The sequence below is a fragment of the Osmerus mordax genome, chromosome 7 (genome assembly GCF_038355195.1).
Source record: "Osmerus mordax isolate fOsmMor3 chromosome 7, fOsmMor3.pri, whole genome shotgun sequence".
NCBI classification, from domain to species: Eukaryota; Metazoa; Chordata; class Actinopteri; order Osmeriformes; family Osmeridae; genus Osmerus; species Osmerus mordax.
In genome coordinates, this window is record NC_090056.1 from 20,585,882 (window position 1) to 20,608,205 (window position 22,324).

The following is a 22,324-nucleotide window of genomic DNA, read 5'->3' on the forward strand; positions in this document are numbered from 1 at the left end:
TAGAGTGGGGTAGAGAGAAAGAGAGAGAGGGGGATAGAGAGGAAGAGAGAGGGGGGAGAGAGAGGAAGAGAGAGCGGGGTAGAGAAAGAGAGTGGGGGGGGAGAGAGAAAGAGAGAGAGGGGGGAGAGAGAGGGGTAGAGAAAGAAAGAGAGGGGGGTAGAGAGGAAGAGAGAGAGGGGGGAGAGAGAGGGGTAGAAAAAGAAAGAGAGGGGGGTAGAGAGGAAGAGAGAGAGGGGGGAGAGAGAGGGGTAGAGAAAGAAAGAGAGGGGGGTAGAGAGGAAGAGAGAGAGGGGGGAGAGAGAGGGGTAGAGAAAGAAAGAGAGGGGGGTAGAGAGGAATAGAGAGAGTAAAAAAGAGTAGCACCAGTTAGTACCACAGAGCATCAACAGTGTCCAGTGTCCTCTCATCCGGGACGGGCTGGAGATCTGCCGTTAGAGAGGTTGGAGAGTGTGGCGTTGGCATGGCAATAGCGTGGCGTCTGTCGTTTGTTATCCCACTAGATTGACCCGGGGACAGATGCCTCCTCCACCTTCATCCCTGCCTCTTTATTCTGTCTGAGAGAGAGAGAGAGAGAGAGAGAGAGGGGAGAGAGGGGGGAAAGAGAGAGAGGGGAGAGAGAGAGAGAGAGAGAGAGAGAGAGAGAGAGAGGGGGGGGGGGAAAGAGAGAGAGAGGGGAGAGAGAGAGGGGGAGATAGGGGAGTGAGAGAGGGGAGAGAGAAAGAGAGAGAGGGGAGAGAGGTAGAACAAAGAAAAGGAGGTGAAGGATGGAGGGATTCCCCTGGAGAGATGGAGGCCGCAACCTCAATCCCCCTGGCACATGGGGGGGGGGGGGGGACTGGGGAGGGGCAGTGGGGCGCAGGTGGGAGGAGGGGGAGTCAGGGAACAATGGGGGCATCGAGCAGAGGGTTGTGTGTAAGGGGCAGGGGGAGGAAGGCAGGGGGGGAGGAGAGGACAGTGGGGGTTGTGGTGTTTGCACCGTCACGGGTTATCTTAATTTCCATAAATGAATCAAGGACGCGTGCCACTGTGTGTGTGTGTGTGGCAGCTGTTATTTTCTGATGAAACCGTCACTCCAACAGTCTCTCCCACACCAGACATCAACCTACACAAAGAGAGACATGACTCCTGTTCTGCTCAAATGAATAAATGTCTCCAGTCCAGATCCAGCACAGGGAGACAGACAGTTAGTGTTACGAAGACATGTCTTCTACTGAAAGATCATGACCAGAGTTCAATTTGTTTACCCTCTCTCTCTCCCTCACTCACTCTTTTTTGTTTTTTTACAATCTCTCTCCTTTGGATTCCCTCTCTCTCTGTCATACTTTCTCTCTCATTTTTTTCCTTTCTATCTCTCTCTCTCTGTCATGCGCTCTCTTTTTTAGTAGATGTTTGCTGCCATCTAGTGGATTTGTTTCATACCACAACCAAAATGTAGCAGCGGTGAATGGTCAGTTTTCGATAGGTTACCGATTTTGGTACAGCACCTGCTAGGCTACTTGCACGTGTGTGTGTGTGTGTGTGAGGGATTATGTGTGTGTGTGTCCATGTGTGTGTGTCTACGTGCATGTATAAATGTGGAAGTGTGTGTGGAGATGGTTGGACTATGTGAATGAGTTATGTGTGAGGTTTGTGTGTGTGTGAAAGAGTGTATGTGTGTGTGTATCTATTGCGTGGGTATCTAAGTAGGTTGGTGTATATCTCAGTGTGTGGAGAATGTATGTACATGTGCGGAGAAGGTTGTTTGTGGATATGTGTGTGTGGCTGGAGGCTTCCGCTTTGACAGACCAGGCTGTTATCCGGCAACATGTGGCCTCCTGCTTCTCTGGGTGATGAGATGAAGGGAGTTTTCAGGGTGCTGTAGCTCTCTGGGTGATGAGATGCAGGGAGTTTGCAGGGTGCTGTAGCTCTCTGGGTGATGAGATGCAGGGAGTTTGCAGGGTGCTGTAGCTCTCTGGGTGATGAGATGCAGGGAGTTTGCAGGGTGCTGTAGCTCTCTGGGTGATGAGATGCAGGGAGTTTGCAGGGTGCTGTAGCTCTCTGGCTCCCTCTGCAGCCGGACACAGGAAGTATCACCCAAAGGATTTTTTAAATAATTGTTCTCACTTTATAATAAAATATTCATCAACAACTTACCTGATTTTGTTAATTATATTATGCATTTTATTGAAAATAAATCGCATTTCAGTCAAGGCGTAGTTGTGTCTACTGCTGTTTCCTTGTCAGGTATCTTATCGTTTCTGACTGACATCCTGGTGTTTGTTGCAGTGATGCTCCTGTGCTCATTCCTGACAGGTGAACCAGACGTACAGGTGAGACTGCTTTAATTAAAGTAACTAAACACTAACAACTATTTTTAAGATAAACCCAAATGATTACTCATCAAACTGATCAATCAATGTCATTGTTCTTTATAATTTGATGGCCGATCCTGTATTCATTTTCAATTTTAACTTTATTTTAATTCCAACATTTTACTTGAAAGATTTTTAATTAGGAAATATCTATTCATAAATATTACAGAATAAATTTTAGTATCTTTGGAAAAGCTTTTATTTTATTTGTGTCACTCAGCTGAGACTGTTCAGAGAGACACACCTTGTATTATAACATTTAGATCGGTGTTCATGATATCTTCATAAAAAATATGAGCTGTTAAGATTAACAGCAAATCCACATTATCATTTTAGTTCCTAGCTTAGGAATTGGAGGGAGATAAAAAAAAAATCACAAGTAAAAAGTTCCTACGTAAGTACAGCAACAAAGTATTTCTACTTCATTACTTCCCATCTCTGCATTTAACATTCTGGTCAACCACATTTGTTTGTCCTATATTAGACTTAGCATTGCTAAAACGCACATGTAACGTCCCTAGCTAATTTTACAAAGCAAAGGAACTGTCTTATATAATGATATCCACTGATGAAATCCATAGGCCTATCTGTTGCTAGCGGTCTCAGTAGGTTAGCGCTGTCTCAGTCGATTAGCGCTGTCAAAGTGTACAGGTGCAGAGATTTAAAAACACAGGCTTCCTCCTTGTCCTCATCCGACCTCCTCCTGACTCCACCCCCCGCCTCCCCCATAACAACCGTTGGTAGTGCTGTGAAGCCCAGCCACAGCCCCAGCCCCAACTTGGCTCAACGCCCAGGGCCAAGCCAGCGATAGCAGTCATGTTGCTGTTTAGCATGACTAAACCTCGCTGACACATGGAACGCTTCCAGGCTGGTTAACCTCTCTGCCCCCGGATTCCTGTCACACAGGCTGTCCACCCTCTCTCCTTAAATTTAAAAGTTCAATTGAATGGGTTTTGTTTGAATAAGAGTGAGTAAGAGAAAAATGGCTGTTGTGGTGAAACTGTTGGTTAGCTGGCAGTTTTGACTGCCCAATAAAGATATCTTTCAAGTCAAAAAAGTATCTCTCTCTCTCTCTATCTCCCTCCCTCTCTCCCTCTCTCGGCCTGTCTGTGATTGTTTTCCAGTCACTCTCCCTCTTCCCGTTCTCTTCCTGTCTGTCAAGTTTTGAGATGTTTAGAGGTTACTCTCTTGTCCTCGTGTAACCTCCCCTACTGGAACCACAGCTGCAGGGAGAGAGAGAGAGGGGGGAGGGAGGGAGTAGGGGATGGAGGGGGAGAGAAACAGGAGAGAAAGATATGGTGAAAGAAAGAGAGGGAGAAAGAGAGATATTTTTCCACTCCATTTAACAGGGCCCAGTTTAGTGTCACATGGTTCAGATTGTTTACTTGCTCTAGTTTAACCTAAGCTTCCTCTCTTTCTCCCCCTCTCTCTCTCCCACTCTCCCCCCGCACTCACTGGCCCTCCCTTTCTCTGTTTATCTCCCTCTCCCAATCTTTTCCCCTCCCCCTTTCTCTCTCAAATCTCTTTAAATGTCTCTCTACCATACTCCCTCTCTCCCCCCGTCTCCCTCCCTGTCTCTCCCCGCCCACCCCTGCAGAGTTGAAGAAGGCGTCTGAGGCTAAACAGAAACTCTCTGAAGACCTGCAGCCCTGATCATCTGTTCCTGCAGTCTACAAGCCCACCTTCTCAGGACCAATGTGAGTACAGGACCCATCGGTCCGAACCAGGACTGCCGGGGTGCACACAGGACTAGCTGCGGCCAGAGGCATGGGGGGGAGGACGAGGGGTCAGTCTGATCCCAGATGATCGGAGTGGACGTGCAAGGGGACACGGAACTCTGGCGCAGATCTAGATCTCTCAGACAAGAGGCTTCTAGAATGTTGGAGAAGCTTCCGGAAAGAAGAACTTGCTAAGTCTGGGAGAGACATAGAAAGTGAAATGAAATGTTTAATGCATTTTTAGGGCGGTTTTTAGGAGATTAAGGCAGGTTGAACTCTGCATTGTTTTATTTTGTGTTTTTTTAAGGAGAACTTTAATTTGTAGAAAAAAGAGACTTAAATTGTATTTACTCTGCTGTTTCAAGGTTGCACATGCACCACCAATCATACCAAGATTAGATAGGGTTTGGTAAACAACTACATTTGAGAAACAACTAACTAAACAGTTTTAATGCTCCTGAAGCAATTCAACACAGTTTTTGGTTCTTGTAGAATCCTTTTAGAAATCCTCATCAAACCTTTTTCTGTCTGTCGACATGGACGACCAAACAGGGTCACGACTCCCATCTTGACTGACTGCCAGGTATCTCAGTTGCAGTTTGACTGTGTGTGTGTGTGTGTGTTTAAGTATGAGTTTATGATGGAGGGAGGGAGGGAGAGCGGGAGAGAGGGGGGGGACACACTTGTTTAGGACAATTGCATGTTGACAAGTAGCATGTTCCAGTGCATTTTGTAATTTTCAGTATCTGATTTGCGGTGGTTAAGGTGTCAATACCAAGTCAGACCGCTAGGCGGAGACAGCTGAATTTTGGGGGAGCTGGTCGGATCCTCCAGGTGCTGCAAGAGTGAACGAATCATCCAAAAGATCAATGAATTAAGCTAATCTTTTAAAAGGTCAGTGAGCGATATTGGTGCTGGAAGCTCCACTAGAAAATGAACGAACCACTCGCTCGATGGTAAATTTGGACTCTTCAGTGTTTGGTAGAAAGACCCGTTCATAAAGAACAAATAGTAGACGAAACGCTTGTTGCTAAATTCAGAATTGACGATTGAGCTCCCTGGATCTACTCATTTTATCCCCTAAATCGATTGGCCTGATTTAAAGGTTGGTTGCGAAATTCAACCTTTGTGTCAACCACTATGTAAACTATTACACAGAAAAACTGAAACGCCACGTGTCAATTTTACAAGTTAAGCTGTAGCTCTATACAGCTAGCACGCTGTAGGAAAATGTAACTAGCCGTTAACTAACGTTAGCTAGCTTGCTAGAGCTAACCAGCATAGATAATCTGACATTGATAGGCATCAAGTTGAAAAAATGCAAATTGTAACGTGTTAAATGCATGTTTGATTTATATGTTGCTAAATGTCGTATAAACGAGAAATAGTACAGATACAAAAAAAAAAATATTTCTGTTTTACATACCTCATCGTCCGCGTGCCGCTGGCGGCAATTATGGTAGGTGGTGCTGTTAGCAATGTATCCCGCTGTATTTAACTATTCAGGGACCTATTTCCTTAACATTTTACTGTGGTTAATTTAACTCATTGTTTTTTTTATTTTAATTTGTCCTTGTGTCACTCTAGTGTAAGTGTAATTCGTCTGGAAGTCGGTTTTAGCGTGTAGGCTACGACAGGCAATAAGCCAGTCAGACAGAGATCCAGGTGATATAACTAACGTTAATACTCTCCTTGAACACGCCTCTAAACCCACTGGAAATAACTGCGTTTTACTGCCCTTTAAGGGACGTGTATTAGCAGGTCTGCCCCTACAGCCCAGACCGGGGAAGTACCGTGGTCACGTAGGCAGGCTATGTGGGTGGCTATCTACCCAGATACCAGGATCCATGTATTCTAGGTAGTTATGGTCGATGGCTGTGTGTTGGTCAGTGGTGTTATATTCCCCTCGTAGCTCAGATGCGGTTCATTTGCGATGAGCCTAGTCAGACTGACGGAGACCCCCGAAATACTGCTCTGAGCCGTGATTTTCTGCACTAGGCTACTTTCTAGATTAACTATTTGTACGTCAATTGGGATAAAAGCTTCTAAATACAACTGGAAATGTAAAAATGTGTCTAAGGATGAGAGAAAAGTATAGTTTGACCGTTATGCCTGGTTGTGGCGTCTGATCCTGCATGTCTGTCTGGTGCGTGTATTCAACAGGTGGAAGATGATTAGGTTGTTTTGTCAGCATGTGTGATTCTGGAGGGATGACTGGATGATTGATTCAGGGCCTGGACAGATGATGTTAGACAGGTGGAGGTAGAGGGGCTGTGAGTGCCTCAGATAATCCTATATCCTGTGTGTTTGATCTAAAGCGTCTAATCCCATCACATACTCTCATTCTGGGGTGATAGTTTGTGGGTCTGTTGTGATGGTGAAAGTGATTAGAATAACTCACTGACACTACAAGGTACAATAGACAATATCTTTTTTTGCAGTAAGAAAGTTATCCCCTACAAACACGTGAGAAACTGAGGTCCTCTGAGGTGTCTGGCAACACAGACCACTCTGCCAGTGGAATGACAATTAATCACCTTTCACATATTAAATGTCACAGAGCTGGAGGAGGGGGGGGATTATGGACTAAAAATATAAATACTGTATGTCTGCCTGTCTCCCTGCTCACCTTTCCCTGTCTTTCTACCTGCCTGTCTACCTGCCTGCCTGTCTACCTGCCTGCCTGTCTACCTGCCTGCCTGTCTACCTGTCTGTCTGTCTACCTGCCTGTCTACCTGCCTGTGTGTGTCCAGATGTTTCTCCTGACTGCAGGGCGTGTTGGCAGCCTTCTGTCCAGACGGGCTCTGACCCTCAACACCACCCGCACGGCCAGCCACGAACACGGTCAGTGCACACTCCATACACCACACACACCCTATACACATGCACACACACACACCCTGTACACATGCACACACACACACCCTATACACATGCACACACACACACCCTATACACATGCGCGCGCACACACACACTCAGCACTTCCATCACTCTGAACGCAACTAAGAGACACCAGCAGGCGGCGCTGTTGTCTGTAAACAGAAGTGAATGTGAGCCACTGGGTCTGACCTGGTTCTTGTATTTAGACAGTATCATGTTATTGTGACAGTGTGTGTTTGTAAAAACACATATACACCACAGAAGACAGAGCAGTCTACAGTATCTTATGAAGGTGCAGCTTAAATGTAAAACATCTCCCCTTACTCCTCCCTCTTGACCCCCTCATTCTTTCTTTCTTTCCCCCCCCCCCCCCCCCCCAGAGGTGTCTGAGCAGACAGACATGTCTCTCCCCATGTACTGGGACCGCCTGGACACGCCCCTGCCTGACAAGCCCTACAGGGACGTCCTGAGCCCTGCAGACAAGACCCTCAAGCAGAAGGAACAGGGCTCCTGGAAGCAGCTCTCCAACCAGGAGAAAATCGCCTGTAATCATCCAGCCATCATCCATCCATCATCCATACAGCCATCATTCATCCATCTCTGTCACTCACTCATTTATTTCTCTCCCTTCTCCATCTCCATCTCCCTCTCCTTTCCTCCCTCCCTCCTCCTCCTCCAGTGTACAGGCTGATGTTTAACCAGACGTACCCAGAGATGAAGCAGCCTACAGGGGAATGGAAGAGCGTGCTGGGTGGCATGTTCATCTTCCTGGGGCTCACCGGCCTGGTGGTGCTCTGGCAGCGTTACTATGGTGAGGCGTCACCCCCGTCACAACGCCCGGAACGTAACCGTGGCAATCGCATCACCTCGGCCACCACACCATTACCATAGTGACTTTATCACCCCGCCACACTGTAACGTCACCAAAGTAACCCTTTCACCCACCCCATAACATCACCATATACACCAGACCATAATAACCTCACCATAGTAACCAGACCGAGGCTCTCATCCTGTGGTCTCTCTTGGTGTGTGTGTGTCTCAGTGTACCCGCCCCGCCCCGTCTCCCTGGAGGAAGAGTGGCAGCAGAAACAGCTGCAGCGGATGTTGGACATGAGGATCAACCCAGTCGAAGGATTCTCCGCCAAGTGGGACTACGAGAAGGGCCAATGGAAATAGAGCGGGGCGGGGCCAGCCAGGCCTGGACCTATCACCTGTGAGGGGAAAGTGAACCTGTTCCTGGAGCAACTTCCTTCGCCCTGCCGCCTCTACACCCTCCTATCCCGTAATAGTAGCTGTGCGTTGCCGTGGCGTTCTCATAACCTCTCATGTCCTTTTGTTGATGAAAAATGCAGGTGCTTCTTTTTTCTCTTCCTCCCTCTACTGTCCTTCAGTCTGTATCTCCTCCTCCCCCTCCCTCCTCTCCTCCCTCCTCTCCCTCCCTTTTCCTAGTATTTTCTCAGGTGCGTTGCCCTGGTAACGTGTTCATAGGTGTGTTGTGTGGTGTAACAGCATTTTTCTGGCATTCTACTTGTGTGTTTGACACCTTCATAACTGAAATATCACCGTGTTGAATGTAACAGTCCAGACGGTCAGTGACAATAAAATGTTCTTGGTTGTAAATTTGGGGCGTTTTTATTCTCTTATCAAAAACAGGATGTTGCTTCAAACATTGTGCTGATTCGGCTTGTTAGTTCTTCCTTCATCTAGCAACCTGCCGAGTCCTATCAAAACATTCCAGCTCCCCTCCCCTCTTCATCCCCCCCCTCAAGCTCCCCTTCGTCTCTACATCCCCCCCTCCAGCTCCCCTCGTCTCTACATCCCCCCCTCAAGTCTCCATCCCGCCTCCTCCCTCCCCTCCCCCCTCCACAGAGACCAGGCAGCCGAGGTGAGGATCATGTTCTTTATTCAGGGTGAGAGTGCTGCGTTACACTGACCTGTCACACACAGCAGGAGGGCTACTCTGACAACCTGGACACAAAAATACTCTGAGCTGTTTCAGTAGCAGTGTGGTAAACGCTAGGGGAAAGGGTCACATCAAGGCAAAGGTCAAAGTTCAAGGCCGTTTAAAAGGGACTCAAGATGCTTTTACACCAAATATAAATTACTTGTAATCAGTCATTTTTATTTAATTTAAATGTCACTAAGCTAGCATACTATTCTAATTGTTTAAATAACCAGTATATGTAATGTTATGAAGCTCATATGATTCTTGCGCCTCCAGCTAATTTCTCACCCTCAGCTGTGCACACCCACATTCACATACACAAACGAGACAGGCGGATTGGGGGAGAGGAGGAGAAAGAAGGGAGACTGTGGGGAGAGAGGGGGGGAAGACTGGAGAGAGAGGGAGGGAGAACTGGGGAGAGAGAGGGGGAGGACCGGAGAGAGAGGGAGGGGAAGACTGGAGAGAGAGAGGGGGAGGACTGGGGAGAGAGGGGGGGAGGACTGGGGAGAGGACAGGAGAGAGGGGGAGGACTGTGGGGAAAGTGGTTGAGCAGCTCTGCATGGGAAGCAGGTTCCCTAGAAAAATATATACTGTCTTGGAATGTATCACATCAGACATCGCTGATTGGCTACACAGTTTGGGGGGGGGGGGGGGGGTACCTGTATATGGTCTAGATATGACTTGAGGGTGTATACCCATAATGGAAATATCTCACATAGCTTCTAGATACATGTGTGCGGTGTTTGATCTGTGGCTGAGCAGTGGTCTATGACCTGTATGGTGGCTCCTTGGTGTGGATATGGTATCTGTAGGCTTAATGTGTGTACATCTTCATGCTAGGTCTGCATGTGATGACTGCATGGTCCACGAATCAAAGATCAACCCTGAGTCATGTGACTTGACTGCAGATCAAGTGACTGCAGGGATGTTAGTATCAGATCTCCTGGTGTATGAGCGTTAAGAGATCAGGGAGAGCAAACACACACACACACACACACACACACACACAGGTTTAAGTGAAGCACCTGGTCTAGACGAGACAGATCTGTGAGCAGGTAAACTGGACAGTGTGGAGTTACGACAGACACACGGATGATTATGAACATGAAGTATATTTAAGACAAACAGAACCGATCACAGTAAAACCCAGTGAGTGAAGTCTGATATTTAAGACATGATGAAAACAAATCACATTGGAGGAGGGAAGTGGAGGGCTCTCCCCCCCCCTCCTCCCCCCAGTAGTGTGTGTGTCAGTCAAGCGAGGAAGGCTCTAATCAGACAGCTAGTCTCCTGACTGTCACCAGTTTGATCCACGGCGTCAATTAAATATGTTTGGAAACTACAAGATGGTTCCGCTGTGTCTGCTGGGGATGGGGCCTGTCAGGTGCGTGTGTGTGTGCGCACGTCTGTGTGTGTGTGTGTTTGTGCGCACATGTCTGTGTGTGTGTGTGTCACAGCAGGTGGTCCTGTGTGGAGTGATGATTCAGTGTGACAGGCAGAAGATGAACAGATGTGTGGTGCAAAATGGAGAGGAGGATAGAGAAAAAGGGAACGATGGAAAGGGACGAGGAGAGGGATGGAGAGAGAGAGGGATGGAGAGAGAGGGAGATGCAGCAAAATGGTGGGAGAGGGAAACGCCAGTTTTAATCAACTGGATGTTTAATTGTTAAACTGAAAACAAAACAGACAAATCAAAGAGACAGAACAGAAAGCAGAACGAGGGTTTGTCTGGAGCAGGTGTGTGTGTGTGTGTGTGTGTGTGAGAGAGAGAGGGTCCATGATCTCCTGCAGGTCCCCAGTGGGTTCAGAGTCAGAACAGAAGCCTCGGCTGTGTACAGCTCACAGGCCCAGACCAGGTCGTGGATCAGGTTAGCATTATCTGTCTGTAGTCTCTAGGGGAATCCCCCCTCCTTTTGACGAGAGTGCAGGTGGTCTGTTCCGTTCCTTCCTTTACAGTCCATTTGGCACGTACCATCTCAGGGTTGAGGGAGGGGGGTGCTTCTCATGTTTCTGCTCTCTCTGTCTGAACTCTGTCAGCTGACACCACCCCACCAATCACAAGGGAGGAACGAGCTCCAGGAGGGGTGGAGGAAGGGGGAGGAGGAGGAAGGGGTAGATGAGGTGAGGTGTCAAATGAATGCTAACACGATATGCACCTCTCTCTCCCTACTCCCCCTCTCTCTCTCTGAACAGTTCAGCCTGTGACTTAAAAACTTTCCCAGTGGGTTCTGGGAGGTGAATGTCATTCTTGGCAAAATAAAGGAGAGATGAGAGAAAAACATAATATGTTTTCTTCCACGGCTGGTGGGGGTGGGGTGGTCGCCCTCACAGCCGTTTCTGGGCGATGAGCGACCCCACCACGACCCCGGTAACCAGGGTCATCCCCGCCAGCAGCCACTTCCTGAAACTCTCCTGGGACTTCCTGCTGTCGGCCGCAGAGTCGTGACCATAGATCTCTGCAAACCGCTCCTGGAGGGGGGAGGGAGGGGGTGAGAGGAAGGGGAGGGGGGGAGAGAGAGAGGCAGTTTGAATGATCCATTGAGTAAAGAGTTTGAATGACACACACAACACACACCAGTACATATATGCAAACACACAGATGCATACCTTCTAAAGACAGGATTCTAGAACTCTCTATAGCACGTTTTCCCATAGACATATGTCTATGCGTTTTCCTCCACAGAAACTCAACCCCAGATTCTAGAACTCTGAGTGTGTTCTATGAGGTAATCCCCTCATTGTTAACATTCCGTCCCATCTAGGCCCCGCCCTTTCCTGTAAGTGATCTGGCAGTGGTTTGGTTGACTGACAGGAGCCCTGGCCACAGCAGGCTGCAGTACTGGCCCCCAGCCAGCAGGGGGGGCAGTAGCCCAGCAGGGCTGAGCTGGGTGCCAGCGTGAAGAGAGACAAGCAGGAAGGTTGGAAGCGACCCTGAGGAAGGAAAACTACAGAACGCAGAACAACCTTCACCGTGTTGACACACCCGCAGTGATGTCACACGTGATGTCACACGTGATGTCACACGTGATGTCACACATTCCCCTTCATGACAGTGAAAGCAGCAGGAGACCACAGCTACCCGGGTGTGTGTGTGTGTCAGGTAAATGCACGTGTGTCACTGTGAGGTGTGTGTGTGCTATTTTAAAGTGTATCCGTGTCTGTGATGGATGTGTGTGTATCATTGTAAAGTGTGTGTGTGTGTGAGGTGTGTGAGTGTGTGTCTCACTGGACAGCTTGTATGCGTCATTTAGGTGAAAAGTGAGATCATGCGTTTCAGTGGAAAATGTTTGAGTGTGTGTGTGTGTGTGTGAGTGTGTGAGTGAGGGTGTGTGTGTGTGTGTGTGTCATAGTTAATAGTAAAGGGGGTTCCACTGAATCGAAACAGAGTGTTCTGGGAAAGGGGGGTGGTGGGAGGAGATAAGAGAGGGGGGGGAGAGAAAGAGGGGGAGACAGATCAAATCTAATAACCTCAAAATAATATTGAAACACACACACACACCCGTGACTGAGAGTGTGTCACAGAGCACAAGGCAGCTCTGAAATCTGCTCCTGTTCATGACTGCAGGTCTCAGTCCAGCTTCTGAAGTCACCACTGAACTAACACGTACTCGTGTGTGTGTACAGGGAGTGTGTGAGTGTGTATTTACACAGTGTGTATTTGTGAATGTATGTGTGTGTGTGTACTTGTTTTCATGTATATGTAAGTGTGTGTGTGTGTCAGTCTTCAGGAATGTCAGGAACGGAAAACTAACTCCTCTTACACAGAAACCTGTTAGCATGACACACCACCCCCGCAGTGTGTGTGTGTGTGTGTGTGTGTGTGGTGTGTGTGTGTGTGTCCTACAGGTGAGGAATGTCGTGGGTGTCCTGAGAGACTGTGCAGCTTGGCGTCTGTCATAAAGCAGACGTGTTGAGACATGTTTTGTGTGTGTGTGTGTTGGTGTGTGTGTGTGCGTGTGTACTGCATGGACCAATCCCAGCCTCTGATGTTGTCAACACTATCTCCTCCTCTCACACCTCCATCTCTGTCACTTTCTTCTTCCCTGCATCCCTACAGCCTACTAAACACACACACACACACACACACACACGCAGGTCACTGTGATCTGGCTCTTGCAGTCAAGAGAGCTTATCAACCTCCTGTTATTATGTGGTACCTGCCCAGGCATGCAAGTAAACGCACACACACACACACACACACACTAACACACACAGTTCACAGTTGAGGGTTTGCTTCTCTGCGGGGCAGAAAGCCTTGTCATCACGTCACTGTTCATGTCCACGCTGGGAGACATCCCTGCGGCCAGTGTTGCCAATCTAGTGACTTTTCACCTATCCTATCTGGCCTAAATCTTATCTAGTTATCTAATCTCACTCCAATATCGACTTCTGGTGAGATTTATTTTTGGCAACACTACGTGCAGCTAGCATGTTAGTTATGTTCGTTAGCTATTAGCGTTCTGTGTTTGTATTTTCAGTTTTACAGTAAACAGATGAGAGGGTGAGATGGCTAAGATGGCGCTCGCTAGCTACTACGTTTTTGTTTACATTTATTTTGCCCATTTGTTTTCGAGACTGACGAAGCCATGGTCACGGTATTCCCGCCCCCGGCCGTACACGGAGCGGTCAGACCAGCTAAGAGTCCGTGCCGCTCAGGAACCAGTCCTCCTAGGTGGGAACGGGTTCTTTTGCTGCCGAAACAAGAACAACTGGTTCTATATTGGGGTACCGGCCATTCAACTTCCTTGGTGGGGACGGAGAGGGAAGGCGACAGGGAGACAGATAAGGACAGATGAGTTCACTGGAGGACAGGGGAGTGGCTGACTGGTTTAAACTGACTAGCTGGTTCTCATTAGCAGGCTGACTAGCTGACCGACTGACTGGCTAGCTGACTGGCTGATGACTGACTGAATGACTGGCTGACTGGCTAGCTGGCTGGCTGATGACTGAATGACTGGCTGGCTGACTGGCTAGCTGGCTGACTGGCTAGCTGGCTGACACTTCCTGTTTGTTGCAACATCCACATCACATGCAATTCTTCCATGTCTCTGGGGCAAGAGTGCAGCTCCACGCGTCATTGTTGACCCAACACACACACACAAACACCCCCACACTAACACACACGCAATGACAACACAACCTCGTGTGCGTCAGATGGGTCTGAGCTCATAGGACCTTTGCTGCTGCTGCTGCTGCTGTTCTCTGGTCCCCCAAACCCCATTCTGTCAACACACACAGAGGTGACTGTGTGACAGTACACCATGCCATTACCAGAATCACTCCATAACACCTGCACCCTATGGTCACCATCACACACACACACACGCGCACACAGTCTGAGAAGGAGGAGATGGAGAGGAAGACAATGAGAAACAAAACAAAGAGAACAATAATTTTGAAGCAGCCAGGAGGTCAGAGGAAAGAGATGATCACAGGAGGAAACGAGCGATGTAACCAGAGAGAGACCAGGAGAGCAGAATGCAGGGATGAACTGCTGCAGAATGGAGGGATAAACTGCTGCAGAATGGAGTGATGAACTGCTGCAGAATGGAGTGATGAACGGCTAGCATTGCCTCCAATAAGATCCTGCTTCTTGTTCCACTGCAGAGCAGGATCTAATAACCATGATGAAGAGGAGGAGCATTTCTGTCATCGTTACAGAGACTGAGTCCCCGGGCAGGGCAGTCTGGGAGCCCCCTGGGGGGGGGGGCGGGGAGACAGACAACCACCGGGGGGGGGGGGGGGGGGGGGGGGAGCAGAGGTAGAGTAGAGAGAGACAGAGATGGTGAGAGCAGAGAGAGAAAGAAAGGGAAAGACAGAGAACGAGAGAGATGTAGGTTACGGTCAGGATGTGGAAGGGATAAATCCTGTGTTCCCAAAACATGAGTCAGTTGTCTAGAGGCTAACCTGTCTGGAGATGAGACAGAGACAGAGACAGAGACAGAGACAGAGAGAGAGAGAGAGAGAGAGAGAGAGAGAGAGAGAATTGCTCATGACCTGATTTCTCCATTAAGCCTTGGCAGAAACAGAGAGCAGAATAGAACTGAACACATGAGCAGAGCTGGATGGAGGTGTTTGGTCACACACACACACACACCTGCAACAACATATGAACCCAGCCACTCTGCCTTAACATAAACACACACACATTCAATGTATATGTGACAAAGCAGAGTGACATTTCAGTGCAAACGGCAGCAAACAGATGCTGTGATTCAGTCTCTCGCGCACACACACACACACGCACAACGAAGAAAACAATACATACAATGTGCACGGCTAAACACATCTACATACGCCCCCAACACTTCTGAAGCAGAGCGAGTGTGTGTGTGTGCAGCTAGTGTGTGTGCAGCGTGTGTGTGTGTGCGCAGCGAGTGTGTGTGTGATTGTTTGTAGACACAATAGAGGGGTATTGACCACACACTAAGTATGGAGCCTGCCATTGATTACCTGAAAACCTGGCATATGTGTGTGTGTGAGGTGTGTGTGTGTGTAAGGTGTGTGTGTGTGTGTGTGTGCGTGAGTGTGTGTAAGGTGTGTGTCTGACTGTGAAGTGTGTGTGTGTGACTAGAGGTCCTTTGTTTAGCACTGAATGCTAACTCCTCCCACAGAGCACACGCCTTCCACTGGCGCCACCACGACACCAGAAACAAACATCCTCAGTGGACATCAGTCACACAAGCAACATCTCATCTCACTAATGCAATCACCTGAGCTCCACCACCTGCTACACACACAGCCAATCGCCCTGAGCTACACCCGCTACACACACCGCCAACCGCCCTGAGCTACACCCGCTACACACACCGCCAGCTGGAGGAGGAGGGGTGGGGGGGGGGTTAGGAGGAAACAGAGGTGTGAGTGGTGATCAGGTAAGACAGATAGGAGGATGAGATGGATGGAAGGAGGAGGAGGTAGAGATGGATGAGAGGAGATGTAAACAAACAGATGAACACGGGGGGGGGGGGGGGGGAGAGGGAGGGAAGGATGTAGGGGGGAGGGGAGGAGAGGGGGAGAGAGGTTGCATGTCTGGTCTGCAACACGTCTGCGGAGCCTGGGGAATGACGGCTGGTGTACTGTGTGTGTACGAGCCGTACGTACAGGGTTAGGTACAGGGTTAGGTACAGGGTTAGGTACAGGGTTAGGTACAGGGTTAGGTACAGGGTTAAGTACAGGGTTAGGTACAGGGTTAGGTACAGGGTTAGGTACAGGGTTAGGTACAGGGTTAAGTACAGGGTTAGGTACAGGGTTAGGTATAGGGTTCTAAGCCCTACATGCGACTGGGTCTGACTGTGGGCGAGTTTTACCGCTCTGTGATAAGGGTCCGTACGGATGTGACCAATCAGAACACAGATGTTTCACAACTCCTGCCAATCAGTACGTAGCACAAACATTAGGAGCCCGCCCATCCTGTCCAATCAGGTCTGTGAACATACACAATAATATAAACCAGGAGGAGGGGGGGAGGGGGTCCCAGGGGAGTCTCTCTATAGGACAGCATGACAGACGAGGGGGAGGGGCCTGCGTGAGTCTCTAACCACCTCCTACACACACACACACCTCCTCCACACACACACATACTACACACTCACATACTACACACACACACCTCCTCCACACACACACACACACACACCTCCTCCACACACACACATACTACACACACACACACACACCTCCTCCACACACACACACACACCTCCTCCACACACACACACACACACACACACCTCCTCCACACACACACACACACACACACACACACACACCTCCTCCACACACACACACACACACACACCTCCTACACACACACACACACACACACACCTCCTCCACACACACACATACTACACACACACACACACACCTCCTACACACACACGCTACTTCATTACACAGTGAGTGTGTGTAGGAGGTGTGTGTGTGTGTAGTATGTGTGTGTGTGGAGGAGGTGTGTCTGTGTGTGTAGTGGTTCTCTAAGTAAATCATGTCTAGCAGCTCGATCTAAACAAAAGCCCTGCCAGATGTCAGGTGACGTCCCGTCACAGCCCAGCAGCATCACACACACACACGCACACACACGCACACAGTAAGAGCATATGTCCCTGCCTCCCTGTCTGTCAGAACCCCCTGTTCTCCTGCCCCTGTTCTCCTGCCCCTGTTCTCCTGCCCTTGTTCTCCTGCCCTTGTTCTCCTGCCCCTGTTCTCCTGCCCCTGTGTTCCTGCCCCTGTTCTCCTGCCCTCCTGCCCCAGTGTTCCTGCCCCTGTTCTCCTGCCCCTGTGTTCCTGCCCCTGTTCTCCTGCCCCAGTGTTCCTGCCCCTGTTCTCCTGCCCCAGTGTTCCTGCCCCTGTTCTCCTGCCCCTGTTCTCCTGCCCCTGTGTTCCTGCCCCTGTGTTCCTGCCCCTGTTCTCCTGCCCTCCTGCCCCAGTGTTCCTGCCCCTGTTCTCCTGCCCCTGTGTTCCTGCCCCTGTTCTCCTGCCCCAGTGTTCCTGCCCCTGTTCTCCTGCCCCAGTGTTCCTGCCCCTGTTCTCCTGCCCCTGTTCTCCTGCCCCTGTGTTCCTGCCCCTGTGTTCCTGCCCCTGTTCTCCTGCCCTCCTGCCCCAGTGTTCCTGCCCCTGTTCTCCTGCCCCTGTTCTCCTGCCCCAGTGTTCCTGCCCCAGTGTTCCTGCCCCAGTGTTCCTGCCCCAGTGTTCCTGCCCCTGTTCTCCTGCCCCAGTGTAACCACAGAAGGGGGGGGGCTTGAGCAGGAAGAGGCGCAGCTAGGGTAGGCTGGGGAAGCCTGGGAGCCCTGTGTGTGTGTGTGTGTGTGTGTGTGTGTGTGTGTGTGTGTGTGCGTGTGTGTGTAGGGGGGGGGGGCAGGGTTATTACCTATTATGGATGAATGATATATCCAGTGCATTGTGGGTACAGGCTCATAATAATGGCTAACTGGGTTAGAGTTCCTGTAGCAGAGTTAGGAGGATGATGGAGGGAGGGGGAGATGCCAGCAGAGACACACACCATCACTTTGACTTTATTTGTACTCTGTTTTTCTTTGTCATCACATTATGAGTGTAAGACCTACTTGTGTGTGTGTGTGTGTGTGTGTGCACGCCTGGGAAAGCAAAAGACAGAACAAGACAAAGGCAGGAATTTTTGAGATCAGTTTGACAGATTAACCACAGAGAGAGATAGAGAGATACAGAGAGAGAAATAAATTACTGTAGGCATGGTTTCATAGTGGGCGTCAGAGTTACGGTAAACAGCTGGGGGAAACTGCCTAGATCTCCCACCTGCCTAGAAGGGGGGCAGAGGGTTCAGAGATGGGGAAGGAGAGAGGGCTGGAGGGAGGGAGGATGACAAGGAGGCTGGACAGAGCAGCCTGCATATCACAACAACATCATGCTCCATTCCTGAGTGTTCAGACACAACCACACCAGCACAGATGACACAGTCTGTTCTGTCTAGCTATTTATGACGTGATCACTGACCAGGTGTGGAGGTGACTGTGTGAGGGTGTGGAGGTGACTGTGTGAGGGTGTGGAGGTGACTGTGTGAGGGTGTGGAGGTGACTGTGTGAGGGTGTGGAGGTGACTGTGTGAGGGTGTGGAGGTGACTGTGTGAGGGTGACTGTGTGAGGGTGTGGAGGTGACTGTGTGAGGGTGTGGAGGTGACTGTGTGAGGGTGACTGTGTGAGGGTGTGGAGGTGACTGTGTGAGGGTGTGGAGGTGACTGTGTGAGGGTGTGGAGGTGACTGTGTGAGGGTGTGGAGGTGACTGTGTGAGGGTGTGGAGGTGATGACAGACTACCAGGGTGTTACAGAGACACTGCTCTCACGGTCATATGTCTCTGTCAGGATCAGCGATCGATTAATCCATTTTTAACCACTAACAGTATCAACAGAGAGATGGGCCAATCGGAAGGTTCATGGACACTCTGCTCAACCAATCAGACGATCGTCTCCATAGGACTGACCAAAGCTGTCCATACACACACAAACAGACAAACAAACACACACACAGTCCACTCTCAGCTGACCCCAGAGAGAGTGAAGCTTTCATCTGCAACAGCTGCCTCAGAAGGAGAGAGTTGGAGAAGGAGAGAGAAACAGGACAGAGTAGAGGAGGAGAGAGAGAAACAGGAGAATAGAGGAGGAGGAGAGAAACAGGAGAATAGAGGAGGAGAGAAACAGGAGAATAGAAGAGAGAGAAACAGGAGAATAGGAGAGAGAGAAACAGGAGAATAGAGGAGGAGAGAAACAGGAGAATAGAAGAGAGAGAAACAGGAGAATAGAAGAGAGAGAAACAGGAGAAGGAGAGAGACACGCACCTCCATCTCTACACAACAGACCAAGTGACCCCCCCCCCCCTCCCATCCCAGCCCCCAACCTAGACTAGCAGGTACCTGCCTCTAACCCCCTAGCATTCATCTCCCTGACATCCAGAACACACACACACAGACACGGAGGTGAGACTCACCCATCCTCCCTGGCTGTGTATCCAGGGCTGGATGTGGTTGTCCAGATAGACGCTCATCCAGTCTGCGATGCGTGGCACCAGCGAGCTCATCTCCTTCTCCACGCACTCCACGCACAGCGCCCCTCCGAACGCAAACAGCCCCACCACGCGGCCCCAGTTGACGCCGTCGCGGAACACCTCGTCCATGACGCTCTCGAAGCTGCGGTAGGCGGTGCCGGGCGTGATGTGCAGCTGGGACGACAGGTCGCTGAAGGCGCGGGCGTAACGCAGCTCAAACTCGTTGGCCGAGTCTCTTAGAGCCTCCTTCACCTCGTCTAGCCCCGCCCCCAATGACGGACGTCTCCGTGGCGACGAGGGCGGCTGGGCTGGGGGGGGCGTTCCGGGGCTGGTGCCGTTAGGGGCCCCGTTGGCGTGCGGTGAGGCCCCCCCTTCGCCCCCCCCGGGCCGCTCTGGGAGAGCGCTGGTCAGCTCTATGTGACTGAGGGGGAAGTCTCTCTGAGCAAGTTTATACTTGATATAAAACACCACCAGGTCTCTGTTCTGTGTCATGGTAACTGGACTGGGTCCTCTTCTCTCTTCTTCTCTCCTGTCCTCTCTCTCCTCTCTTCTCTCTGTGTGTCGGCTGCTGTCCTCCAGGGTCACACCCCCATGCCAGGCCTCTCCGGCTCCAGAGATGAAGACAGTGTGTGGGCAGCTGCAGCCTGTCAGCGCCCCTGCTCAGACCCTGTGGGGAGACAACACTACAGTGAAGCACTTCAAACGGACAAAGTCAAACCTATAACCAAGGGTGTGTGTCTGTGTGTGTTTGAGAGGGGAACAGAACACTAGACAGGTGGAGGTCAAAGTTCATCTTTTTTAATTGGTATGTTACATGGCAGCAGATGGTACAGGTCGACGGCAGACGTGACCTGTCTGACACGCGGACCACACGCACACTGCTTCCTCTCACCTCACCTCCAACTCGCGATCACAACACATTATGGGATGTTTATAACTCTCTCATATATATCGTCAAAAGACAAATATATATTCTAACCAGAAATGTGCTTACATTCTCATGTAGGCACCATTTCGATGTACTGTCATGTGATTGTATAGCGCTTTAGGAACGAGGTAAACACTGCCCGAAAATTACTAACGTGCGTAGCTCATTTAAAGCTGTTCTAATCGCAAATATTAACAAGAAAAACATTTGTACATTCAACTAATATAATAATAACAATTTAGTGTAGTGACGATCGAAAGATGTTATAATCTAAAAACACAATCCATACATCAGACACCATCCAGTTTAAACAGGCGGGCTCGAAGATGAGTCTGTTGTTGTCGGTCGTTCTTACAAAGGCGCGCTCTCACCCACGAGCTTGACCTTTTCTATGGTAATAATGACATTTGGGATGATCAACGGCGTTTAAAAAAACACCTTATTGTAGGTGAACACTTTACAGATGGAAACCCCATGCAAAACCTCGGTGTGTTACGAAACACCCATCATAAAAATGAATGGTAGCTCTTGTCTCTAAACCAGATAAGTGACCGTGTGTTTGCTCTCTAAGCGTTTGCTTAAATATGTCATGTATTTATAAAATAGTTATACATTTTTTTATTCGAAAATCCATCTTAAACATAATATCTCAGCAGCAACTTTGACCAAGTATTGTAGAAGATTGTTTACTGTACTATTCACACAAGATTGAGCCATACCATACAACACGTGGTGTAGTCCTACGCACGTAAACAGTCTAACAAAGTGCTCTGTGACTGGGGACGGTCGCTGCACATATATCCATCTAAAATCGATCTAACAAGTAAAAGCTAAATTTGGGCAAAACTTTGTTTGAAAACGAGAAAAATAAAAATAAACCTAAAATCAATTTAACACTTTACGACCTTACCTACAGTTGTGCGTTAAACCCGTGAAAAATATCTTCAACTCATACACAGGCCTCCTTGTCAAGGATGAAATCCTTCAAAATAGCTTATGTTCTGTTCTTCAGTATGTCTGTAACTAATCAGTTCCCAACGTTAAGAACCGCTGTCAAATATTCACTGGCATTCTCTGTTAGCTAAGTCTGTGTTCCACACTGTCGAGTCCCTCCCATTGCACGCAGCGTAAACCACCCAGCCCATTACGTAACGAAGATTCCCCATTCTGTCGCCTATCACAACCAATATCACAGACCTTTAAACGCTACGTTAACCCTTCCGGAGTTTGGGTTGGCATACCCTAAAAACTAGTAAATTTACCACATTAATAAATACAGAAATAACCTTTGGAAAGTATGGATGTAGTTAGCTGACCCAGAGACAGATTTCCTGAAAGTCCAGCTGGATAAAGCCAGCTTTAGCCGACCGTGACTCACCCGAGATAGACAGTCAGTTAAAACGGACACTGCTACTCATGTGACGGTTGGTACTAGCTAGCTCTATATTAGAAATATTGTAGACATTAGGAGTTGCAGCCAAACGCAATTTGCCTCTACAAGAAACAGAGATGTGAAGAAAATACCATACCCCCCCCCCCCCCCCTTCCCCCCTCCAGCAGTTTCCGCTGGACTAGGCTAGCTTTCAGTAGACGATTCTCGGTCTTTCTGGAACTAAGGCGTGAAGTGACGTTATCCATCAGAAAATCTATCTGCATTTTGGTTTGCTCACCCCCAAAAACCGGTTATATGCACCCTCGAAAACAGCGGCACTCTTACCTCCTCGAACTATCAGGGTCTACGGACCCCTCTGATAAAGGATGACAATTCCTCGCAGAGGATCCAGTCGTCGGCAGACGGCATATCCGACATTTCTGCTGCAGCCAGCGAGATAGCGAAGCTAGCGGCTGCTGCCTGGCTGGTTTGTTGAAGAGAACCGCCCCCTCTCTGTGAATGACGCTTAGTTTATCCAACTAGAGACGATAGAGCGTGCTCACATTGCAGTTAAACGTGGATAAATCAGAAACATCTCCCTGGAGA

The 22,324-nt window shown here is 49.3% G+C and overlaps 2 protein-coding genes across 6 annotated transcripts; one reads left to right on the forward strand and one right to left on the reverse strand.

The window, feature by feature from the left end:
- Positions 1-3,917: 3,917 nt before the first annotated feature.
- cox4i2 (cytochrome c oxidase subunit 4I2) lies at positions 3,918-8,575 on the forward strand. Of its 3 annotated transcripts, XM_067239910.1 has the most exons (6): positions 4,000-4,048; positions 4,835-4,963; positions 6,823-6,913; positions 7,333-7,497; positions 7,632-7,763; positions 7,998-8,575. In XM_067239910.1, the coding sequence occupies exons 3-6, from the start codon at positions 6,823-6,825 to the stop codon at positions 8,129-8,131; spliced, it is 522 nt and encodes a 173-aa protein (XP_067096011.1). In that variant the 5' UTR covers positions 4,000-4,048; positions 4,835-4,963; the 3' UTR covers positions 8,132-8,575. The 3 variants fall into 3 exon arrangements, with proteins under 3 accessions (XP_067096010.1, XP_067096011.1, XP_067096012.1); XM_067239909.1 differs by lacking the exon at positions 4,835-4,963 and having other exon boundaries at positions 3,918-4,048; XM_067239911.1 differs by lacking the exons at positions 4,000-4,048; positions 4,835-4,963 and adding an exon at positions 4,986-5,174.
- Positions 8,576-10,127: 1,552 nt separating this feature from the next.
- Positions 10,128-22,206, reverse strand: bcl2l1 (BCL2 like 1). Of its 3 annotated transcripts, none has more exons than XM_067240434.1 (3): positions 22,064-22,206; positions 19,362-20,085; positions 10,128-11,369 (listed from the first exon to the last, which is right to left on the reverse strand). In XM_067240434.1, exons 2-3 carry the CDS (start codon positions 19,908-19,910, stop codon positions 11,226-11,228), a joined length of 693 nt encoding a protein of 230 aa, XP_067096535.1. In that variant the 5' UTR covers positions 19,911-20,085; positions 22,064-22,206; the 3' UTR covers positions 10,128-11,225. The 3 variants fall into 3 exon arrangements, with proteins under 3 accessions (XP_067096535.1, XP_067096536.1, XP_067096534.1); XM_067240435.1 differs by lacking the exon at positions 22,064-22,206 and adding an exon at positions 21,261-21,419; XM_067240433.1 differs by lacking the exon at positions 22,064-22,206 and adding an exon at positions 21,257-21,419.
- Between the last annotated feature and the right edge of the window lie 118 nt (positions 22,207-22,324).

Excerpts from the sequence above, each read along its gene's own strand:
- cox4i2 (XM_067239909.1), top strand. The coding sequence starts at position 6,823 with ATGTTTCTCCTGACTGCAGGGCGTGTTGGCAGCCTTCTGTCCAGACGG. Across the intron at positions 7,498-7,631 it reads CAACCAGGAGAAAATCGCCT|TGTACAGGCTGATGTTTAAC; the intron begins GTAATCATCCAG and ends CTCCTCCTCCAG. Across the intron at positions 7,764-7,997 it reads GCTCTGGCAGCGTTACTATG|TGTACCCGCCCCGCCCCGTC; the intron begins GTGAGGCGTCAC and ends TGTGTGTCTCAG.
- bcl2l1 (XM_067240434.1), bottom strand. The coding sequence starts at position 19,910 with ATGACACAGAACAGAGACCTGGTGGTGTTTTATATCAAGTATAAACTT. Across the intron at positions 11,370-19,361 it reads TACACAGCCAGGGAGGATGG|GAGCGGTTTGCAGAGATCTA; the intron begins GTGAGTCTCACC and ends TCCCCCCTCCAG.